General features: G+C 38.3%; 1 protein-coding gene across 6 annotated transcripts in view; it reads right to left on the bottom strand.

Moving 5' to 3' along the window:
- Positions 1-12832: 12832 nt before the first annotated feature.
- The window catches only part of AGBL3 (AGBL carboxypeptidase 3), a 71919-nt gene continuing 61149 nt past the window's right edge, over positions 12833-23602 (bottom strand). For 4 of the 6 annotated variants that reach the window (XM_053897299.1, XM_053897298.1, XM_053897300.1 and 1 more), the window contains 3 exons: positions 23111-23307; positions 18315-18546; positions 12833-14621 (listed from right to left, as the gene is read on the bottom strand). In XM_053897299.1, coding sequence (XP_053753274.1) covers positions 14222-14621; positions 18315-18546; positions 23111-23307 — 829 coding nt within the window. In that variant the 3' untranslated portion in view covers positions 12833-14221. The remainder of the gene's footprint in view (positions 14622-18314; positions 18547-23110; positions 23308-23602) is intronic. The other 2 variants (XM_053897301.1, XM_019452811.2) reach the window with 1 other exon arrangement.

Raw genomic sequence — 23602 nt, 5'->3', positions numbered from 1 at the left:
GATCAAAAGGTACAGTCTTTTAATTTAGAAGATGAATCTGGAGACCTACTGTACAGCCTGATTAGAGTTAATAACTATGTATTGTGTACTTGAAATCTAAATTACTTTTGAGGAGACAAAAAACCCCAATGTCTTGCAGTGGGTGTGGATGTTCAGGGGCAGCTGCATTGACCTCTGAATTACACCTGCATGTGAATCTGGGTCCCTATGGAGTAACTGTCCTCTTTTCCTTGAAAGGGGAACTGTTATCATCTGGGTGATTATCTCTAAAGAGAGCAGGTAAACCTCATTCTCAGCACAGTTTCAGTGAGAGAGTTTATGGGCTCCTTTCTCATTTACAGCCTGTGTCGTTCATGGGTAATACTTTCAAGGTTTTTGTTTTTGTTTGTTTTGCCTTTGAGTCCCCACACTTTTCGTTCCTTATCTTCTTGGAAAGCAGGCTTAGGTTTTGTTATTGATGAGTGTTTTCATCCAAGCATCCATTATTTCCCTCTGAAGTTGTTCTACGTTTTCTTCTGAGATGCCTTTAGCATTAGTTAGTTGGGACTGGAAGGGTTTCAATCCCTCTTTGACTGATCATGTCTGTGCTTAAATTAAGATGAGCCATTATCACCCAGTAACATGACAGTTCGGGGTTTCTTTCTTTTTTTTTTTTTTTAATTTTTAACGTTTATTTATTTTTGAGACAGAGAGACAGAGCATGAACGGGGGAGGGTCAGAGAGAGAGGGAGACACAGAATCTGAAACAGGCTCCAGGCTCTGAGCTGTCAGCACAGAGCCCGATGCGGGGCTCGAACTCACGGACTGCGAGATCATGACCTGAGCTGAAGTTGGCCGCTTAGCCGACTGAGCCACCCAGGCGCCCCTCGGGGTTTCTTTTTGATTGTTTTTTCAAAGGTGTCCTCAAGTGAAGAGGTCAACCCATTCACATTTCTCTTAAGTGTTGCCAAACACAGAGTTTGTACCTTCAGAGGACTGGCCTTTTTAAGAGGTGACCTGCGAGATCCATAGACTTGTATAAATTCATTTTAGTCTTTTCACTGACATAACGATATTCTTTAACCAAGACAGAAGAGCATTCGGCTACCTCTTTATTCCTCCTTAAAGTATGTTGGCTTCTTATCAAAAAGTAAAAAATCATAGCAGCATATACTGAAGGGGAAACCCAAAGAGCTTTGTCTCAAGTAGTCAGATACTACCACCAGAGCCCTGCTCTAGGACCAGAGTGGAAAGATATTTCTGTGGCAGTCCAAAGGCCCTGCATGACTCCAAAGGCACTGAAGCTTGGTTGCTGGCTATTGGTATCCGGTGGACCACAACTATCTGCTTGGAACCCTGTGGACTGTTGTATTTCTTTTTATTTTTTATTTCTTTTTAATTTTTTTGGAGAGTGTGAGCGGGGGAGAGGGGCAGATGGGAGAGAGAGAATCTTAAGCAGGCTCCACGCCCAGTGCGGAGTTCTACATGGGGCTTGGTCCCACGAGCCTGGGGTCATGACCTGAGCTGAAATCAAGAGTTGGACAGTCTACTGACGGAGTCTCCTAGGTGCCCCTGGAGTGTTCTATTTCTAAAACAAACTAGAGCCTGGCAACCTAGGCCAGACTACCGGTAGGGAGGGCAAGTGAGGCCTGGTTGAATAAAACACTACGCCCTAATAAAACAAAGTACACTCTTTGTTCACTGCTGCACACACAGAAAGCGTATTTCTATTGTGCTGATTGCAGCCAGAAGAGACTAGCCCATGAATTTTTGCCTCTCCTGACACTACGTAAAACCTAGAGGATTAAAGTAGCTTCGTGCCATAACCTACATTCTCTGCATGCAGGTGTGTCAGAGCACAATAGTGAGACATGCCCACGTTCTGGGGTGAGCCTCCTTCTGAGTTAGTTTCCTTCTGCAGCCTTGAAGGCAGATCCTACTTATCAAGGTTACAAGGATCTCCCTTCCCTGTAGGCTTGCTTGAGCTTGGGTTTGGTCAGTGCAGACAAGCTGGGTCAGAGAAGTGAAGGGCCTCGCCAGAGGTGCTACTTCACCGATAAGAACTCGGGAGACATCAAGGAAAACTGTTGACGTCTTAACATTTCATGTATTTTCAGCGGAAACTTGCTGTAGTTCAATCCAAGTGCCCTTAGCGAGGTGACTCAATGACCCAGGCTCCTACCATCATGTGGCCCTGCCACCGTCAGCACAGTCATCTTCAGAACCGTGGTTGCCTCTGTGGAGGGAGTACATCATTCTATCAGCTGGATTTGCCATCTTTTGTTTCTTTAAACAAAATCGTACTCTCCTCGTATCTCTCTAGCAGATTCAGGCCCAGAGCCTCTTTTGTCCATACCCAGGACTCTGCCATGAGCAGTTCTCTCCACACAGCCTTTGTTCATAGGAGAAAGAACAATCAGCAGAGACTGATCCGGAAATCCTGCCGCATCAGGGTTTGGTTCACCTAAGAATGTGGAGAATAGAGGCTCTTACCAGGCTTGGAGGTGGGGGCGAAGATGGTCAATGTTTGGTAGAGTGATGACTGTTTCTTTGTTTATAATTTATTTGAAAGAGAAATCACAAATTAAGAGTTTATAACATGTTTCTAAAAGTAAAGAATTCAGCCATGGTACAGAAGATCTTTATTATGGAAAAAATTACTTAAGCAAATCTGTTTTATATGCAGAAAGGGTATTCGCTCTTCTGGGATACAAGTGAAATATAACTTATTTGGTGGTGATAGGCAGATCATTCTTATTTTTTAAAATGCTTATTTTGAGATAGAGCCTGCATGTACTAGTGGGAGAGGGGCAGAGAAAAAAAGGAGAGACAGAATCCCAAGCAGGCTCTGTATTGTCAGTGTAGAACCCAGTGTGGGACTCGATCTCATGAAATGCAAGATCATAACCTGAGCCGAAACCTAGAGTCAGACACTTAACTGACAGAGTCACCCAGGCATCCTCAGATCATTCTTATCTTAAGCCTCATGAGTACAGAACAATTTAATGATGTCAGGATGAAGCCCCAGACTCAGTGTGTCTTTTGTTTCATCTGATCAAGCCCTTCTGCCTGAGTCAGTAGTATCAGTGCCGTCTCCAGAAGCCCAGCTCCATGGGCATGGGGAGTCAAAGACAATACAGTCTGGGTCACATTTGCCAGAGAGGATGGGGTCACAGTAGACACTCAAAAGCATTTAGCCCTCCTTTCATAGAAGCCTCAATTTTTAAAGGGTTTTTGTTTGTTTTTGATGGACCTAGAATTCCAGGTTGTCCGTTTTCCTTCTTTAAAATTGCAATTCCATTTTCTTCTGGCTTCAATAGTTTTGGTAAAGAAATTAAATCTAATTCTCATAGTTTTCACTGGAAGGAAATGTGGCTTTTCCCCACCCTCTGGCTGCTGTCACAATGTTTCCTTTATCTTTGGTTTTTACCAGTTTGACGATGATGCATTTGAGTTTGATTTTCCTCATATTTAGCCTCAGCTCTGCTGAGCTTCCTTTTGGCAGCTTTCTTCAAACATTGCATATCTAATTCTCTTCTTCTGGAACTCAGTTACACATGTTAAAACTTAAGAGACTGTATATCCCAAATCTCTCTTACCCTCTATTCTGGTGTTTTCTTTCCTTTTCTTTTTAAAAATTTGTTTATTTGTATAAGATGCATTCTGAATAGGTCTTGTTGACGAGTCTTAAAACTGATTTGGTCTTCTGCTGTATCTAGTCTGCAGTTAAATCCATGTAATAAATTATTAATTTCAGACATATTTTGCAGTTCTAGAATGTCAATTTCTTTTTTTTTAATTTTTTAAATGTTTATTTATTTTTGAGACAGAGAGAGACAGAGCATGAACAGGGGAGGGTTAGAGGGAGACACAGAATCCGAAGCAGGCTCCAGGCTCTGAGCTGTCAGCACAGAGCCCAATGCAGGGCTCGAACTCACAGACTTTGAGATCATGACCTGAGCTGAAGTAGGATGCTTAACAAACTGAGCCACCCAGGCGCCCCTAGAATGTCAATTTATTTCTTAAAATAAAGCCTAATTCTGTGTTGAAATGCTCCATGTTTTCATTGTTTTGTTTACCTTTTCCTGTATAATTTTTAAATGATCATTTTGAGGTCTTTTCTGTTAACTCCATTTACTGGATTATCTCTGGGTCTGCTTCTGTTGTCTGTTTTCTCACTTGACTATTGGTCACTTTTCCTTTCTTTTTTAATGTCGCCTAATTTTTAATTACATGTTAGACATGGTGTTGATACATTATAGAAGGGCTGGACTATTGTTATCTTCTAAAGAATAGTTTTGTTTTGGAAGAATTTATATTACTAGCAGATTATCTTGTTGGGGTTCTATTTGAATCTTTGTTAGAATGTTCTATTCCAGTTTTGTCTTTAGTCCTAGGATGTAGCCCTTGCTCCTATGCATGGTCTTTATTCACAGGGCATAGTTTTTCTGGTTCCAATTTGATGTTGGGGATGCTCACTAAGGTTTCTGTACTCTGGTTGAGTTGAAACTCCTGGGAAGAGTCTTCCCAGGACTCTTTCCTACTTTGCTTACCATACTTTTGCTTTTACATAATCATTTTCGGATATGGTCAAAGACCTGAGGAGAACTTCTACATAGATTTTGGGGGCTATTTTTCTGTGGTTTCTTCTTCTTCAGTACCCTGCCTCCAAATTTCAGCTATTGCAGCAGGTTCAAACTCTGATCACTATTTAGTCTGGTCAGTAAGACTGTTGGGTTCCACTTCTCTGAACTACAGTTTAGAAAATGACTCTAAGGGAGAAAGTTGGAGTGAATGTAGGGTTTATCCCATATATTCCTTCTCACAAACGTTTCAGTCCTGTGCTATTCACCATATATTGCCTGAAATCAATTATTTCATATAGATGGTCTGGCTTTAGTTTATAGAGAGTGGGTTAATGCATTACCAGCTATCCTGTAATGGATGAAAATAGACACCTTCATTTATTTTTATAAATAAAAAGCAGTATAAATGTTTAAGGTTCTTCCATGTCTTTTCATCACTTGATAGCTCATTTCCTTTTAGTGCTAAGTAATTCATTGGCTGGATGTACCATAGTTTATTTACCATTCAACTACTAAAGGACATCTTGGTTTCTTTCAATTTTTGGCACTTATGAAACTGCTATTAACATCTGCAGTAGTTTTTGTGTGGACATAAGTTTCAATCCTTCAGGTGAATACCAGGGAGTGTGATTGTATGGTAAGAGTATGTTTAGTTGTGTAAGAAACTGCCAAACTGTCTTACAAAGTGGTGGTACCATTTTTCATTCCATACACTGTTAGGAAATATTCTCTCTGCTTCTATCTTTTGTTAGCGATTATAGAGATTTCCTTAAAATTTTTGTAGAATTCATCAGTCTAATCTGGTCTTAGTGATTTCTCTTTTGGCAACTTATTTATTGATTCCTTTTCTTTAATGGATATAGGCCTATTCGGCTAGTCTATTTCTTCTTATGAATTTTGGCAGAATTGGTCATTGGTCTCTTTCAGAGAATTGGTCTATTTCATATAGGTTATCCAATTTGTGGGTACTGAGTTGTTCATAATATTTTTTTAATTTTTATTTATTTTTTAAATTTTCATCCAAGTTAGCATATAGTGCAAGAGTGATTTCAGGAGTAGATTCCTTAATGCCCCTTACTCGTTTAGCCCATCCCCCCCTCCCACAACCCCTCCAATAACCCTCTGTTTGTTCTCCACATTTAAGAGTCTCTTATGTCTGTCCCCCTCCCTGTTTTTTTTTTTTTTTGCTTCCCTTCCCTTATGTTCATCTGTTTTGTATCTTAAAGTCCTCATATGAGTGAAGTCATATGATATTTATCTTTCTCTGACTAATTTTGCTTAGCATAATACCCTCTAGTTCCATCCACATAGTTGCAAATGACAAGATTTCATTCTTTTTGATTGCTGAGTAATACTCCATTGTGTGTATGTGTGTGTTATATATGTGTGTGTGTGTGTGTGTGTGTGTGTGTGTGTGTGTGTGTGTGTGTGTTATACAACACACACACCACATCTTCTTTATCCATTCATCCATCAGTGGACATTTGGGCTCTTTCCATACTTTGGCTATTGTTGATAGTGCTGCTATAAACATTGGGGTGCATGTGCCCCTTCAAAACAGCATACTTGTATCCCTTGGATAAATCCCTAGTAGTGCAATCCTGGGTTGTAGGGTAGCTCTATTTTAATTTTTTGAGGAACCTCCATACTATTTTCCAGAGTGGCTGCACCAGCTTGCATTACCACCAGCAGTGCAAAACAGATCCTCTTTTTCTACATCCTTGCCAACATCTGTTGTTGCCTGAGTTGTTAATGTTAGCCATTCTGACAGGTGTGAGGTGGTATCTCATTGTGGTTTTGATTTGTATTTCCCTGATGATGAGTGATGTTGAGCATTTTTTCATGTGTCGGTTGGCCATCTGGATGCCTTTCTTGGAGAAGTGTCTATTCATGTCTTTTGCCCATTTCTTCTCTGGATTATTTATTTTTTGGGTGTTGAGTTTGATAACTTCTTTATAGATTTTGGATACTAACCCTTTATCTGATATGTCCTTTGCAAATATCTTCTCCCATTCTGTCGGTTGCCTTTTAGTTTTGCTGATTGTTTCCTTCGCTGTGCAGAAGCTTTTTATTTTGATGAGGTCCCAGTAGTTCATTTTTGCTTTTATTTCCCTTGCTTCCAGAGACATGTTGAGTAAGAAGTTGCTGCAGCCAAGATCAAAGAGGTTTTTGCCTGCTTTCTCCTCGAGGATTTTGATGGCTTCCTGTCTTACATTTAGGTCTTTCATCCATTTTGAGTTTATTTTTGTGTGTGGTATAAGAAAGTGGTCCAGGTTCATTTTTCTGCATGTCGCTGTCCAGTTTTCCCAGCACCACTTGCTGAAGAGACTATCTTTATTCCATTGGATATTCTTTCCTGCTTTGTCAAAGATTAGTTAGCCATACGTTTGTGGGTCCATTTCTGGGTTCTCTATTCTGTTCCATTGATCTGAGTGTCTGTTCTTGTGCCACTGCCATACTGTCTTGATGATTACAGCTTTGTAATACAGCTTGAAGTCTGGGATTGTGGTGCCTCCTGCTTTGGTTTTCTTTTTCAAGACTGCTTTGGGTATTCGGGTGTTTTTCTGGTTGCATACAAATTTCAGGATTGTTTGTTCTAGCTCTATGAAGAATTCTGGTGTTATTTTGATAGTTATTGCATTGAATATGTAGATTGCTTTGGGTAGTATTGACATTTTAACAATATTTGTTCTTCGTATCCAGAAGCATGGAATATTTTTCCATTTTTTGTGTCTTCTTCAATTTATTTCATAAACTTTGTATAGTTTTCAGTGTATAGGCTCTTCACCTCTTTGGTTAGAGTTATTCCTAGATATTTTATGGTTTTTGGTGCAATTGTAAATGGGATTGATTCCTTGATTTCTCTTTCTGTTGCTTCATTGTTGGTGCATAGGAATGCACCGGTTTCTGTGCATTCATTTTATATCCTGCAACTTTGCTGAATTCATGGATCAGTTCTAGCAGTTTTTTGGTGGAATCTTTTGGGTTTTCCATGTAGAGTATCATGTCTTCTGTGAAGAGTGAAACTTTGACCTCCTCTTGGCAAATTTGGATGCCTTTTTATTTCTTTGTGTTGTCTGATTGTTGAGGCTAAGACTTCCAATACTATGTTGAATAACAGTAGCAAGAGTGGACATCACTGTCTTGTCCCTGACCTTAGGGGGAAAGCTCTGTTTTTCCCCATTGAGGATGATATTAGCATTGCGTCTTTCATATATGGCTTTTATGATCTCAAGGTATGATCCTTCTATCCCTACTTTCTTAAGAGTTTGTATCAAGAAAGATGCTGTATTCTGTCAAATGCTTTCTCTGCATTTATTGAGAGGATCATGTGATTCTTGTTCTTTCTTTTATTGATGTGATGAATCACAATGATTGTTTTGCAGATATTGAACCAGCCCTGCACCCCAGTCATAAATCCCACTGGTTGTGGTGAATAATTTTTTAATGTATGGTTGGATCTGGTTGGCTAATATCGTGTTGAGGATTTTTGCATCCATGTTCATCAGGGAAATTGGTGTATAGTTCTCCTTTTTATTGGGGTCTTTGTCTGGTTTTGGAATCAAGGTTATCCTGGCTTCATAGAAAGAGTTTGGAAGTTTTCCTCCATTTCTATTTTTTGGAACAGCTTCGAGAGAATAGGTGTTAATGCTTCCTTAAATGTTTGGTAGAATTCCCCTGGAAAGACATCTGGCCCTGGACTCTTGTTTTTTGGGAGGTTTTTGATTACTAATATGATTTCTTTACTGGTTATGGGTCTGTTCAAATTTTCTATTTCTTTCTGTGTCAGTTTTGGTAGTGTATATGTTTCTAGGAATTTGTCCATATCTTCCAGATTGCCCATTTTATTGGTGTATAATTGCTCATAATACTGTCTTGTTTTTATTTCTGCTGTGTTGGTTGTGATCTCTCCTCTTTCATTCTTGATTTTATTTATCTGGGTTCTTATCTTTTTCTTTTTGATCAGATTGGCTAGTGGCTTATCAATTTTGTTAATTCTTTCAAGGAATCAGCTTCTGGTTTCATTGATCTGACCTTTTTTGTTGTTGTTTCGATAGCATTGATTTCTGCTCTAATCTTTATTATTTCCTGTCTTCTGCTGTTTTTTGGGTTTTATTTGTTCTTTTTCCAGCTCTTTAAGGTATAAGGTTAGGTTGTGTATCTGAGACCTTTCTTCCTTCTTTAGGAAGGCCTGGATTACTATATGCTTACCTCTTATGACTGCTTTTGCTGTGTCCCAGAGGTTTTGGGCTGTGGTGTTATCATTTTTATTGGCTTCCATGTACTTTTTAATTTCCTCTTTAACTTCTTGGCTAGCCCATTCATTCTTTAGTAGGATGTTCTTTAGTCTCCAAGTATTTGCTATCTTTCCAAATTTTTTCTTGTGGTTGATTTCAGGTTTCATAGCATTGTGGTCTGAAAATATGCGTAGTATGATCTTGATCTTTTTGTACTTGTTGAGGGCTGATTTGTGTCCCAGTATGTGATCTGTTCTGGATAAAGTTCCATGTGCACTGAAGAAGAATGTATATTCTGCTTTAGGATGAAATGTTCTGAATATATCTGTTAAGTCCATCTGGTCCAGTGTGTCATTCAAAGCCACTGTTTCCTTGTTGATTTTCTGTTTAGATGATCTGTCCATTGCTGTAAGTGGGGTGTTGAAGTCCTCTACTATTATGGTATTATTATCAGTGAGTTTCTTTATGTGTGTGATTAATTGATTTATATATTTGGGTGCTGTCACGTTTGGAACATAAATGTTTACAATTGTCAGGTCTTCTTGGTGGATAGACCCCTTAATTATGATATAATGCTATTCTTCATCTCTTGTTACAGTCTTTATTTTGAAGTCTAGATTGTCTGATATAAGTATGGCTACTCTGGCTTTCTTTTGTCAACTCTTAGCATGAAAGATGGTTCTCTATCCCTACTTTCAATCTGAAGGTGTCTTTAGGTCTAAAGTGGGTCTCTTGTAAACAGCTTATAGATGGATCTTGTTTTCTTATTCATTCTGTTACCCTATGTCTTTTGATGGAGGATTTAGTCCATTGACGTTTAGAGAGAGTACTGAAAGTTATGAGTTTATTGTCATTATGTTTCTTGTAGAGTTAGGGTTTTTGGTGTGGTCTCTGGTCCTTTCTAGTCTTTTTTTTTTTTTTTTTTTTTTTTTTTTGTCTTTTCTCCCCTCAGAGAATGCCCCTTAAATATTCTTACAGGGCTGGTTTAGTAGTCACAAACTCTTTAATATTTGTTTAGGAAACTCTTAATCTCTCCTTCTATTTTGAATGACAGCCTTGCTGGATAAAGAATTCTTGGCTGCATATTTTTCTGATTCAGCACATTGAATACATAATGTCATTCCTTTCTGACCTGCCAATTTCTGTGGATAGGTCTGCTGCAAACCGGATCTGTCTTCCCTTGTAGGTTAAGGACTTTTTTCCTTTGCTGCTTTCATGAGTCTCTCCTTGCCTGAGTATTTTGTGAATTTGACTATGATGCGCCTTGTTCATGGTCAGTTTTTTTGAATCTTATGGGAGTCCTCTATGCTTCCTGGATTTTGATGTCAGTGTCTTTCCCCAGGTTAGGAAAGTTTTCCGCTATGATTTGCTCACATAACTCTTCTACCCCTTTTTCTCTCTTCATCTTCTGGGACCCCTATGATTCTGATGTTGTTCCTTTTTAATGAGTCACTCATTTCTCTAATTCTTAAATTGTGCTCTTTTGCCTTAGTCTCCCTTTTTTTCTGCATTATTATTCTCCATAAGTTTGTCCTCTGTATCGCTGATTCGCTGTTTTGCCTTGTCCATCCTTACTGCCATGGCATCTATTCGAGATTGCAGCTCAGCAATAGCGTTTTTTATTTCATCCTGACTAGTTTTTACTTCATCTCTTCAGAGAGGGATTCTAATCTATTTTTGACCCCAGCCAGTATTCTTATTATTGTGATCCTAAATTCTGGTTCAGGCATCTTGCTTGTATGTGTGTTGATTAAGTCCCTGGTTGTTGTTTCTTCCTGCTCTTGCTGTTGGGGTTAATGCCTTTGTTTTGTCATTTTGAAGGGAGAAAAGGAATTGATAAGGTAAAAAAAAATTAAAATAAAAAAAATTAAAAAGTGCACACACACAAATAAAATAAATGATGCTAGATTCTAAGTGTGTTCTGGTCTGGCTATTGAAAGGAGCTTGATAGATTAGAGAAAAAAGGGAAAGAAAAAAAAGAAAAGTTTGAACATTTCAGAAAATGAATACAATGAAAGAGAATAAAATGAAATGATGAAAGTAAAACAGAATTTGAAAATTTTACAAAAAGGTAAAAAATATAATAGAAAAAATTAAAACAAAATATTTTTAATAAAAATTGAAAATAAAAACTTTCTTTTTGTATTCAAGAAAAAGAAAACAAAAAAGAAAAAAATGGAATAGATGGACCAGTTAGCAGACTGAAATACAATTGAAATTACATCATTTTCCTGTAGAAGTCAAACTGTGAAGCCCTTGATAGTCCACAAACTAAGTAGGCGCAGAGACTTGTGGTGTTCCTGAAGAGCGAGGTTGGCCCAATTGGGCAGGGCTTAGTGTAATGGCTCTGTTCTCCACTAGATGGCGCTGCTTAGCTTACTGGGGTGGATTATTGTGGCACTTGTAAGTGTGTACGTGCATGCGTGGGAGTGGTGAAAATGGCATACCCAGCCACCCAGTCTCCAGTAAAGGAACTCTATTCTCCTCAATCAACAATTGCACACCCATCATTTGTTTCTGGCTTCCATCCACTCCCCGCTTTTACACTGTGACCAAGCTGTCAGGTTGCCAGGGCACTTCCCTCCTGAGTTTTATCTCAGAGGCAGCTGTGTTTCTCGACCCCTCACTTCTGAGGGACTGTGGCTTTGACCCGCTCAGATCCTCTGGGGGGAGTGTCTCACTGAGCAATGGCTGGGTGCTGGCCACACCCACAGAGGACTGTGCTGCTGCCCAAGCCCAGAGACTGTGGCTGGGTGCCAGCCCACCCCCAAAAATGTTCTCGTGATTGTGTAGTAGCAGCATTTCAGGGATTATGGAAAATCACAACATACATCTGGCACCAGGCTTCACCCTTAATGACCTTGTTCTAGCACCAGTGAATGTGGTTTGTTATCTGGGGTCTGCTGGGACCGGGTGGCCATAGAGCCTCTACCAAATGTCCTTCCAGCAGTGGAATCACTTCTCCCTGTGTGGCCCGAGAACCTCCTAGACCCCACTATGCTCCTGGGGATTCACTCTTCCCACCAGAGCACCACCAGGTATCAAGCTGAAGAGTTTCAGACTCTGTGCTCCCCCTGTTTATACAGTCTTAATGGAATTTAAACCCTCTCCTTTCTCTCTTTTTAGTTCAGTCCCTGTGGCTGTTTCCACTTTTCCACTTTCTCTCCAGCTGCTTTTGGGGGGGCTGCTTTTCCCATATTCTCCCCCCATCTCTGTCCTCTCTCTGCAAGCAAAAACAGCTCCCTGCCCTCCGTGGCTTCTCTCTCCCCCATTTCACCTCTCTGCTGTGCATACCTGCTGAGTTCTGTAGTTCAGGTTGTGCAGATTGTTGTGTTAATCCTCAAATAAGTTTTCTAGGTGTGCACGATGGTTTAGTGTTGATCTGGCTGTATTTCATGGATGTGAGATGCAAAAAAAAAAAAAACTTCTATGCTCTTCTGCTATCTTGGCTCCCTCCATAATATTCTTGTATTAACCTTTTTTTAAAAAAAATTTTTTTTTAACATTTATTTATTTTTGAGACAGAGAGAGAGCATGAACGGGGGAGGGTCAGAGAGAGAGGGAGACACAGAATCTGAAACGGGCTCCAGGCTCTGAGCAGTCAGCACAGAGCCCGATGCGGGGCTCGAACTCACATACCGCGAGATCGTGACCTGAGCCAAAGTCGGACGCCCAACCAACTGAGCCACCCAGGCGCCCCTAACCTTTTAATGTCTATGGGATCAGTCCCTCTTTCATTTCTGATATTAGTAATTTGTGTCTTTTTTCTTAGTTTTTATTGCTAGTGGTTTATAAATTTTATTGACAATAGAATATTATTTAGCATTATAACAAATTGGCTGTTAAGCCATGATAGAATTTATATGCATATTACTAAGTGAAAAAAGCCAATCTTAAAGGCCACATACATACTATATGATTCCAACTATGTGATATTCTTGAAAAGGTTAAACTATAATGACGGGAGTTAGTGGGGAGAGAAGGATGAATATGAAGAGAGAATATTTAGGGCAGTGAAACTATGTATGATACTGTAATGGTGGATATACTTTATTAGACACTTGTTCAAATCCATAGAATATACAACACCCAGAGTAAAACTCTAAGGTAAACTAGGGACTTTGGATGGTAATGATTTATCAGTGTAGGTTGATCAACTGTACCAAATGGTGGACAATGGAGATAATGGGGAGGCTATATGTGTGTGGGAGTCAAGAAGTTTATGGGATATCTCTGTACTTTCAGCTCAGTATTGCTGTGAACCTTCTCTAAAAATTCAAAACAAAAATAAAAATAAAACAAAAACATAGTAGCTACTCTTCTAATATCCCAGTGAGCTCTCCTTGAACCTTTGGCTATTGGAATTATTGTTGAGAGTAGACTACCCAGCTTTAGATTTTCCTAGTTTGGGCTTGCTACCATGAGCTAGGTTTGTAGCTTGTAACTTTTACGTATCTCACCTACCAGATCCTCATTCTGCTTACCTTACCCTGTAATGGACACCATTGGTGACCCGTGGCTCTTGTTTTCTCACTATCACATCCATCTTTATTATTTGCCCAACCTATCTGTTTCTCTGTAGTGTCCTCAAGGAATCCCACCAGTGCTCACTGTCTTATGAATGATAAACTTGTGAGATGCTCCACTTGCTTTCCCATGAATGAATGGCTGGAGATGTACATTTGTCCACTCTAAAGGAAACTGCACATCTAATCTTTTACATTTTTGCTATACTTTGAGAAGTAAAAGAACTATTATGAACCATAATCTATGCATTTCAGTGTTATTTTGTGACACACTTTTGCTCTGTGTACTTAACATCCTTTAATATATAGTATTTTAATTATTGGAGATGTACAACTTAGCACTTCACTATGTACTATCTTATTCTATAATTATTTTAGTCATGTGTGCTTTATATGTACAATTATACAATAACCTTCCAGTGGGGAGAAATGTCTTTTATATCATTGGTGGTTTCTAGCACACTAAAGACATAACAGAAAATCAAGAAATGATGTTTGCTGATTCATTAAGGTGCCTTGTAGGATGTTAAAGTCATAGTATATGCCATTCCTTCCTTGAGTTTTATGCATAAGTTGTTTTAGGAGAATTCAAAAGTTCATAGATTTTTTTCCATCTTGACAAAAATTATATATAAGTAAGTAATTCTAAATTTTCTGTATTTTCTTTGGATTTCTTTTTAAATCTCTAAAAGATATTCCCACTAAAGAAGAGTTATCTAGAGTTTGTAGTTTAGTATATGAATGTGTAAGGGGAGGGATGGAGATAGAGGGGTGGGGAGGGCTTTCTCATTTTTCTTTCTTTTCCTTTTCTTTTTACTATGTAAGCATATGTTATTTTTCATCCACAGTTTTCAGAGTAGCATAAAGCTAAATTATTTGTCCCTTTGGAACTTCAAATGGAAGTAGGTTGTCCATAATTCCTATTTGGTTGCTCATCCCTATTCCTAGTTAGATGTGGAGCTATTTGCTTAGAGTTTTGGTCACTGGATCCTTCAGCTTGAAGACTCTTTCCTTTGATATCTGCATCCTTCTCAAAACTTGAGGGAGCAGTCTCCCATTTGCTGCTGAGAGGTTTCACATCTTGAGTCTTTGTGGCCTTGATTTGAGAGTGTTTTTTCTTCTTCTTGGGCACCTTGAGAGGTGACAAACTTTCAAATGACCGCTGGGACACGGACTGGAGCCACTCTGAAGAGCGTACCGCAAGGTTACTTTGGCTTGTAAAACGGGGATTTCTGGGTTGTGTCCAGGATGTGCTGTATCTCTTTATATTTATGAAAGTAGCTGGCTTTAATCTAGGAATGAAATAAAATACATGAGTTTTTGTCCACACGTACCCTAGGTGTTTGTAGTCCTGAGGTATTTGTGATAGCTTAAGTCATATTTTTAAATTCTTTGGTGAGTTCCTCTTCCCTTAAAACTTTCACCATTATTTCTATGAGAATGATCTATGTCTTCATTTCTGGTCACGATTTTTCAGAAGTACTCCGTTCCTGTACTTCTGAATGCCCAGAGGATATGTTTATTGAGATGCCTGCCCTGACCCAGGCTTCCTGATATAATGGCCACTCTGGGCCTCCGGGCCTTACCTATACATCTAGTTACAATAAATGTTCTCTAAAATTCCACTTTTCTCTAAAAATCGACTTGTTTATCCTATTAGAACGTGCTTGGTATACTGCTATAGGTCTTGGCTTTTTTCTATAGTCAGGAAAAAGATCAGTATGAATCCCAAAGAGGGGAGCTGCATCTATTTCATCTTCCCAGAAGTGAAAACTCTCTCCAATCACATTTTGATCTATATAATCCTTCACAAGAATTTGTATCTTTACTAGGTGGAATGTCAAACATGAGATTTATTCCTCAATGTCTGACTTCTGACCAGTGTTGGACTGGAGGTAAAGTTAAGAGACGTAAATCGTCTTGCTAATATACTAGACTCTATTCATTTTGGTTAAGAACAGAACAGACCACTTAAGTTCAAGCCCTATGTTCAGATGTTACATTCTTTAATATGATAATTCTGCCATAAAATACATTAAGTAGTCTCTCTCTAGTCTAAACCTGGATTGAGATGTAAAGTGGTTTAACCAAGGTGTGATTTTTCTCATTTTTTGTTTATTCTCACTTTACTCAGTAATCACTTACTCTGGGTATGTGTGCTGAGCCAGTCAGGCCAAGTATATATAAAAGAGAAAGGCAGCCATAAAAAAGTTCAAAGAACAAAAAATATTTAATTATTATAAGAATAGTTTTTTAAGACTTTTTTTAATATTTATTTTTGAGAGAGAGAGAAACAGAGCGTGAGGAGGGGAGGGGTAGAGAGAGAGACGGAGACAGAATCTGAAGCAGGCTCCAGGCTCTGCGCTGTCAACACAGAGCCCGATGTGGGGCTCAAACTCACAGACTGTGAGATCATGACCTGGGCTGAAGTTGGTCGCTTAACCGACCGAGCCACCCAGCCGCCCCAATTATAAAAATAATTTAAATATACAGTCAATCCATCTGTTAAGAATGGTCTTGCTTGCTACTTTCGTACTCTTTCTTATATCCATGTATACCTACATTAGAAACTTTTGGGAAGTGTCTGCCCCAGGCACAATTTGTCCTTCTCTGGGGACTGCCTCTTGATCCACAGAGCTAGGCCTTCCATCAGCCATATTTGTAACTGTCTGATCTGTAACCCACTGGTATGGCTGCCAACCACATTGTCTTTCTCTATAATTTAGAATTGGCAATGAAAGATAGCGTGTCTTGTAAGTTAAAGTGTTATAGGATGCAAATTTGTGAGGGTAAGAGGTATGAAAACACTTTTGTAGAGCAAGAAAAGCAGAGACTGACGATGGATAAAGAGCCCTGGTAGCTTTCCATTCCCCAGTGTCAGTCCTTTTCTGAGACCTGGCTGAATCCTCTCTCCTCTTTATTTCCATAAATAGTCTTGGATTTTCTCAGAACTCTTCCCGCTTACCCTACCTTATGCTTTTTGATTAATCTAGCTTAAACTGGTTTCTGTTATTTGCAACCAAAGAGTTCTTAATTAATATAACCTACTATATATCTACTCTTCTAGATTCAGGGTAATCCACACTAAGTAAATTTATGGGTTTGAAGGATGTAAGAAATCTCTCATGAAAATAATGATTAAAAAATCAAGCTATGTCTTAGTTGTCACCTTTGCCTAGGTCCATTGTATTTTGTTATTAGTTTCCTGATTTTTGAGTCTGCTGATATTATATGTGACGGATCCCTTGTTTGCCTAGGCCTAGGCTATCTGTTTCTTGCATATTAACTGATCCATTAGATAGAATTTCTGTTAGGCACTGCCTTCAGTGATAGCTATCCCATCTGACTAAAAACTGTTACCAGTTGCCTATTTTTTATAATTTTTTGACTTTGCTGATTATATAATAAAGAATAGGCATTAATCAAAATTTAAGAAAAAAAAGCATAAAGAGTAGTATCATCCTCTGCCAATATTTTATCCAGAGATGATTATTGTTGGGACTATGTGCTACCAGAGATTTTTCTAGGTATCCTTGTGTTTGAGTGTGTATAATATGCACACATTAAATGTATTTGCATAGTGTACAAATGCAACCATACCAAAGCTGTTCTGTAGCTCTTATTCACTTATGAATCATGAACATTATCCCCTGTTAATTAATATGTACTTATAATATTTAATAGTCACATAACATTTAATTTTATGGATATACTATAATTTATTTCAGCAATCTTCTGTTGAGCATTCAGAAAGCTCTTACCTAGGTTTTTTTTTCCTTTTAGAAATTAGGTTTAATTTCTAAAAGTGGAATTTTTTAGTCAAAATGAATGTATGACATTGAGGATTTTTCATTTATATTGTTGGACTGCCTTCCCAAGCCTCTGTATCAGTTCATATTCCAATCACCAGTGAGTGAATTCTTCCACTTGGAGGCAAAAATGAACAGTATTTCATGATTGTTTTAATTTGCACTCCTTTAAGTGAAATTAAACACTGTAAATGTTCGTTGGCCATTTTTTTCCTTTTGTGAATTTATGGTTCATAGGCTTTGCTCATTTTCCTATCGAAATACTCACATTTTGTCACTGATGTGTAGGTGATCTGTGAATATTAAGTATATTGATCTTCTGTTTTTTGTTTGTATTTTAAAAACTTTTTAAAAATATTTTTTATTTATTTTTGAGAGACAGAGAGCATGAGTGGGGGAGGGGCAAAGAGAGGGAGACAGAATCTGAAGCAGGCTCCAGGCTCCGAGCTGTCAGCACAGAGCCCAACGCGGGGCTTGAACTCACGAACTGCGAGAGCAGTCAGACGCCCAATCGACTGAGCCACCCAGGTGTCCTATCATTTATATTTTAAAGAGAAATATCAAAGCACAGTGATGATAGACTCTGAAAGCAGAATGTCTAACTGGCGTAGCAGTTCTGCTACCTGTTGGCTGTGTGACCTTGGACAAATTACTTAACCTCGTTGTAGCCCAATTTCCTTACGTGTAGAATGTAAAATATGTGCATGTGTGTATATAAACATAGAATCGTGTGTGGCACATAGAAAGTACTTCAGCCAGGCGCCCTAATCTGGTCTTATCCTTTGTGCTTTCTTCTGAATATCCATAAACTGAAGTAACTCAAGTTAATTTTTTCTAATTCTGGTTGCTCCCTAGGATTATAGGGCTTAAACACATTGGAGAAATCTGAAGTCAGGCTACGGTCACACTTTATTCATGCATGCTTTACTCATAGATTCAAACTAATGAGTAATGTCATGCAAATAGACAATCAAATAAGTCCGGATAACCTACTCCCTTCACATAGCCAATGTTTTTTGATGGCTTTGGGCTTTTGTTCCTTTGTCAAATGTGATATAGCTGCCATTTTTAAGAGGGTATGTTTGTTTCTTAACAATTCTTAATGAATTAATAAGCATTCCTTCTTTACCAAAAATGTATTAAATAGCTGAGAATGACAAAATTGTATTGACTTACTGATGTTGAATTTGGAAGTTGGTTCTTGGATTGAGTATCTGTTTTATCTGGGGGTTTTGCACAATTTTAGTGCTTTCCATGATAGGGAGCAAATACTGCAGTATTTCTTGAGTTTGAGCTATTCTTTTATCCCTGGAGATTCTTTTCTCATCATCGGTCCAATTTATGCCAGTCGTCTTGCTTTGGAAAGAAGTACATTCTTTCATTTTTCTTTTCAAGTTGTGATGCAGATCTGTGGAGCAACCACAAAAATATGTATAAATACGTGAACTGAATTGACTCAACAATTATTTATTGAACATTATGTGCCAAGATCTACCTAAAGATTCTTATCCATTTGGACCTCATACTTTAATTACAGGGTCAGAAAATAAGCAAATCAAAAGGAAAATATACGTCAGGGGATAAAACTTATGAGGTAAAATAAAGCTGGGGAGGGGAATAAAGAATTCTTAGGGGAGAGATTTTTCTTTTTTTTTAAAGGCGTTCAGGGAAGGCCTCCCTGTGAAGCTGACATGTCAAAGGAGTTAGGGAGTGAGTCAGGCAGATACCAGAGGGAAGAGCATTCTAGGCAAGAGGAAGAGTAAGTGTGAAGGCCCTGAGCTAGGTGCATGGTTGTGCGTTGAAGGATCACCAAGATGGCACAAGTGGCTACAGCAGATTAAGATAGCAGCTCAGATAGGTAATTTGGACTCTGTTCACATGAGGCCTCACAGGCCATGGTAAAGACTTTGATTTTACTAAGTATGAAATGGGGAAGCACTGAAAGATTTTGAGGAGTGTCACAATCTAAGATTTGTTTTAACAGGATCCTGCTGTTATATAATCCTATACAGTCAAACCTTGGATTGCGAGTAACTTGTTCTGTGAGTGTCCGCAAGACGAGCGAACATTTCTAATAAAATTTTAACTTGATAAACAAGCGGTATCTTGCAATATGAGTGGTAGGTAATGCCAAATGTCGTATGATCACAACTGAGCCAATGGTTCTTGAAATTTGCTTTGAGAAATGAGTGCTTTGGATTACAACCATGTTTCCAAAACGAATTATGCTCCAATACCAAGGTTTTACTGTATTTTGAGATTTTTCTAATGAATTAATGTGGGACGAGAGAAGAGAGGAACCAGTGGTGACTCCAAAGCTTCTCATCTTGGGAAACAGAAGGATGGAGATATGGGAAAAACCATGGGAAGAGTATGTTAGAAATCCCTTCTTTATTACATGATATGAAGGAATTGTTTATTTTAATTATGATAATTAGTATAATGTTTTAAAAAAGTGTTTATCTCCCCTCTCAATTACTAAGACTACCACCAAAGAAAACCCAGAAAGTAAGTGTTGGTAAGGATGTGAAGAAATTAGAACCCTGGAGCACTATTGGTGGGAATGTAAAATGGTGCAGTCACTATGAAAACCAGTATGGTGGCTCCTCAAAAATTGAAAATAGACTTACTATATGATCCAGCAATTCTACACCGGGGTATATGCCCCAAAGAGTTGAAAGCAGGTTTCAAAGAGTTATTTGTAGAACCATGTTCATAGAAGGAGTATTAGTCACAGTAGCCAAAAAGGTGGAAGCAATCCAAGTGCCCACTGATGGATGAATGGATAAATAACATGCTATGTACCTACAATGTAGTATCATTCAGCCTTAACAAGGAAGGAAATTCTGACACCTGCTATAACATGGATGTAACTTGAGGACATTATGCTAAGTGAAACAAATGCTAAGTATTTGTCTTCCAAATACTTGATTACACTTAATATAAGGTACCTAGAATAGTCAGAGTCAAAAAGACTCAAAGTAGATACTTGCCAGGAGCTGAGAGGAAGGAGAAACGGGGAGTTGCTTAATGGGTATAGAGTTTCAGTTTTGCAAGATGAAAACAATTTTGGAGATTGTGTGCACAACCATGTGAATATACTTAGCAAAACTGAACTTTACGCTTCATAATGGTTAAGATGGTACATTTTATTTCATGTACATTTCAACACAATTCTTGAAAATTCAGTGTACTCAGGAAGAGAGATAAGGGATAAAAGGAAACCACGAATAAAGCCTGAAGAAGACTAGTAGACATTTTAAAGGACGTGGCAGGATTACTTAGGATGCTTAAGGTGGTATGTAGACCACAGAAGAAAAAGGAGAATACACTTAGAATAAAAGCAAGAAATAGGTTATGCTTTGTTAAAAAATAAAAAGTTTATCTAGTTAGAGACCTACATTGAACTATTTATGGGCAAAATGACATGATTTGCTGAACTTGCTCTAAATGCTTTAGATACTTTAAATGCTCTAAATAGCACACACAAAAAAAGTAGTGGGAATATAGATGGAAGAATAGCAGGATGCCGATAACTACTAAGGGTGGGTCATGGGCACCGGTAGATTCATTATTATATTCTACTTTTGTTTATGTTTGAATTTTTCACAATTTGGCTTTTTAAAAATGGAAGCGTCCATTATTAAAAGTGAATGTTGCAGGGCACCTGGGTGGCTCAGTTGGTTAAGTGTCCGACTTCAGCTCAGATCATGATCTCACTGTTCAGAGCAGGACAGAGCCTGCTTCAGATCCTCTGTTTCCCTCTCTCTGCCCCTCCCCTGCTTGCACTTTCTCTCTCTCAAAAATAAACATTTAAAAAAATTTAAAAGTGAATGCTTCTATATTTTGAGAAAGTGAGAAAGAGGGTAGTCATTAGAATTATGTCCCTGAGGAAATTGATGGGTACGATTTCTAGGGCACAACTGCTACCTGGGAGAGAAACATTTGGACTTCATTTTTAAAAATTTCACTATCCCCCAAAAGAGAGAGTAGTATAAGAAACCCTCTTAAATCCATCACTCAGCTTCAATAACTGGATTTCCTTTTGCTGTTAGGATTGACCAGTATTTAGAGTCCAGCAATAGCACTAGATGAAATGTTTATAGGCAGCTAATAATATGAATCTGTGGGGAAATCATGTTCTGAGGAAACAGAAATGATGCCTGAAATACCATGACTCACTTCTGGGTGTTGGTGGTCCAGCTAAATAGAAGACTGGATACTGTTTGTTTACCAAATTCAAAGAAATAATTTGGATATAAGCCTGTCTGCCAGGATTTATTATAAATTTACTCCTCCCCTACTCTTCTCAGTCAGCTGAATCTCTGTATTTGTACCATAGCTCATCAGTAAATATGAACTCTTCCAGAACTGAAGAAGTCTGCCTAGATCTCTCACTATTCTCTGACAGAATTCATCTCATTTCCCACTTGGTAAGTTCAGTAAGGGGAAAGGACAGAATTCCTTCTGTAATAAACAGATAATGAAGCTAGGAATTTAGAGGAAAATGTACAGCTCTAAATGTATATATTGTAAAGAAAGGGGCAACAGAAAAGAATTAAAGACAAGTCCCTCTGAAATGACTTCAGTAAAAAAAAAAATTATAGAGTTTTTATTCGTATGTCATCAAGATTTATGAGGACATATGCCTGTAAGATAATGTAATCAGTAAGTGATGAGACTCTCAGCTCAGCTCAGGAAAGGCTGAATGAGGCTGAAAAACATAATTTTTAGTAGCTGTGGAGGGGGGGCACTGAAAAAAAACCTCCCTTTTTCAACAAAATTCCATGAAGACTACCTGTCTCCACTCTCTCTCCTATTTTAAAATATACTTTAATTAGATTTGTGCTTCTGTCATTCTACTGGAATTTCTCTGATCAAGATCCTGAATAATACTTCCATGTTGTAAAACCCAAAAGTAAATCCACTTCATTTATCAGAAGCATCAGACTGAGTTGATTATTGCCTCCTCTTTGATACACTTTCTTACTTAGCTTCCAGCACAACACATCCTCTTGGTTTTCCTCCTAGCCCACAAGGTGCTCCTTATGCTTCTTTTGTTGGTTCTTTTCTTTTTCTGATCAGTACTGGAATTCTTAAGGATTTGCTCCTTAACCCTCTTCTATTATCTGTACTCATTTAGAAGTCTTGTCTAGGTTCACACCCTAAAGTACTATCTTTATCTGAAAATTCCCAAATGTACATCTAGCCCAGACCTCTTCCCTGAACTCGACTCCTATCCAACTGCTTAGTTAGTACCTGTATTTCAGTGTCTGAAAGGCATTTCAAAACCAAGTCTAAACTGAATTGCTGCTCTGCCCTCAGTCTTTGCCATCTCAGCAGAGGATAACTCTACCCAGCTTGTTGCCCTGGAAACTAAAACCCTGGTAGTTCAACAGTTGTAAACAACTGTGAAACCCATCACCACAATCAAGACCTAGAAAATAACCCTAAAAGATTCCTTGTGTTCCTTTCCAGTCCATTCTTGCCTTCATTTCCTTCTCTATCCCTTCTTCCTCCAGGAAACCCTTATCTGTTTTTGTTTTTTTTTTTTGTCTCTGTGAGTTACTTTGCATTTCATATACATGAGATTTCATATAGCATTTACTTTTCTGTATCTGTCTTCTTGTACTTAACACAATGATTCTGAGATTCATTCATGTCATGTGTATCAGTTCATTACTTTTTTATTCTATAGTATGGAAAGGACACCAATAACAAGGGGGTATTGGGAATAAGGCAATTAGGTTTTTTTTCAAAGCTATATTAAACTGAAATAATTTTTTTCTGTAATAGACTCATATAGAAATTAAGCAAATATTTTTCAGAATCAGGAATAAAATGGCTATTAATCCTCTCTGTTTATAAAAGCAGTTCTCATAATCCAAACTTCATAGGATTTATTAATGATACAGTGAAAACAACCTTGGTATTTATTAAAATCTGAAACAATAAGAAAAAACCCAAAACACCTCCTCTTGGGATCCTTGTCTTCTCAGTCCAACTGGGAATTTGTGTGCTCATAGGACACTTGAAGGATGTCACTTTGAAACAGTTTCCATACAAATCAGTGCTCTTGGGCTGAATTATTTCCTGGATTGACTTCTCACCAGTTTCTACCAATTGTCTTTGTGGGTCTTTGCTGAGCCTGTGAATCTTATTTTGGGAGCTGAAAGAAATTGGGTACTCAGATTTCAATGTCAACCACGAGCTATCTAATCAAGAGTAATGTAATGTATATTACACCTCAGAGTATGTAAAGGATTCTTACAGCTATTACCTGACTTGGAGATCTTACCAGTCCTATGATATAGGCAGGATGGCCAATGTTATCCCTATCTTATATCAGAGAGGGAGTATTAGAGAATCAGGATGGTTAAACTATTTTCTTAAGATCATGTAGCTAATAAGAGGGAGGGGCAGGTCTAGAATTCACATCCTGTAACTCGAACACTTTACTTTCT

The sequence above is a fragment of the Panthera pardus genome, unplaced genomic scaffold, assembly GCF_024362965.1.
Source record: "Panthera pardus isolate Hobbes unplaced genomic scaffold, ASM2436296v1 HiC_scaffold_8, whole genome shotgun sequence".
Lineage (NCBI taxonomy): Eukaryota > Metazoa > Chordata > Mammalia > Carnivora > Felidae > Panthera > Panthera pardus.
The sequence above is the reverse complement of the archived record's forward strand: the minus strand, read 5'-3'. Positions and strand labels throughout refer to the sequence as shown.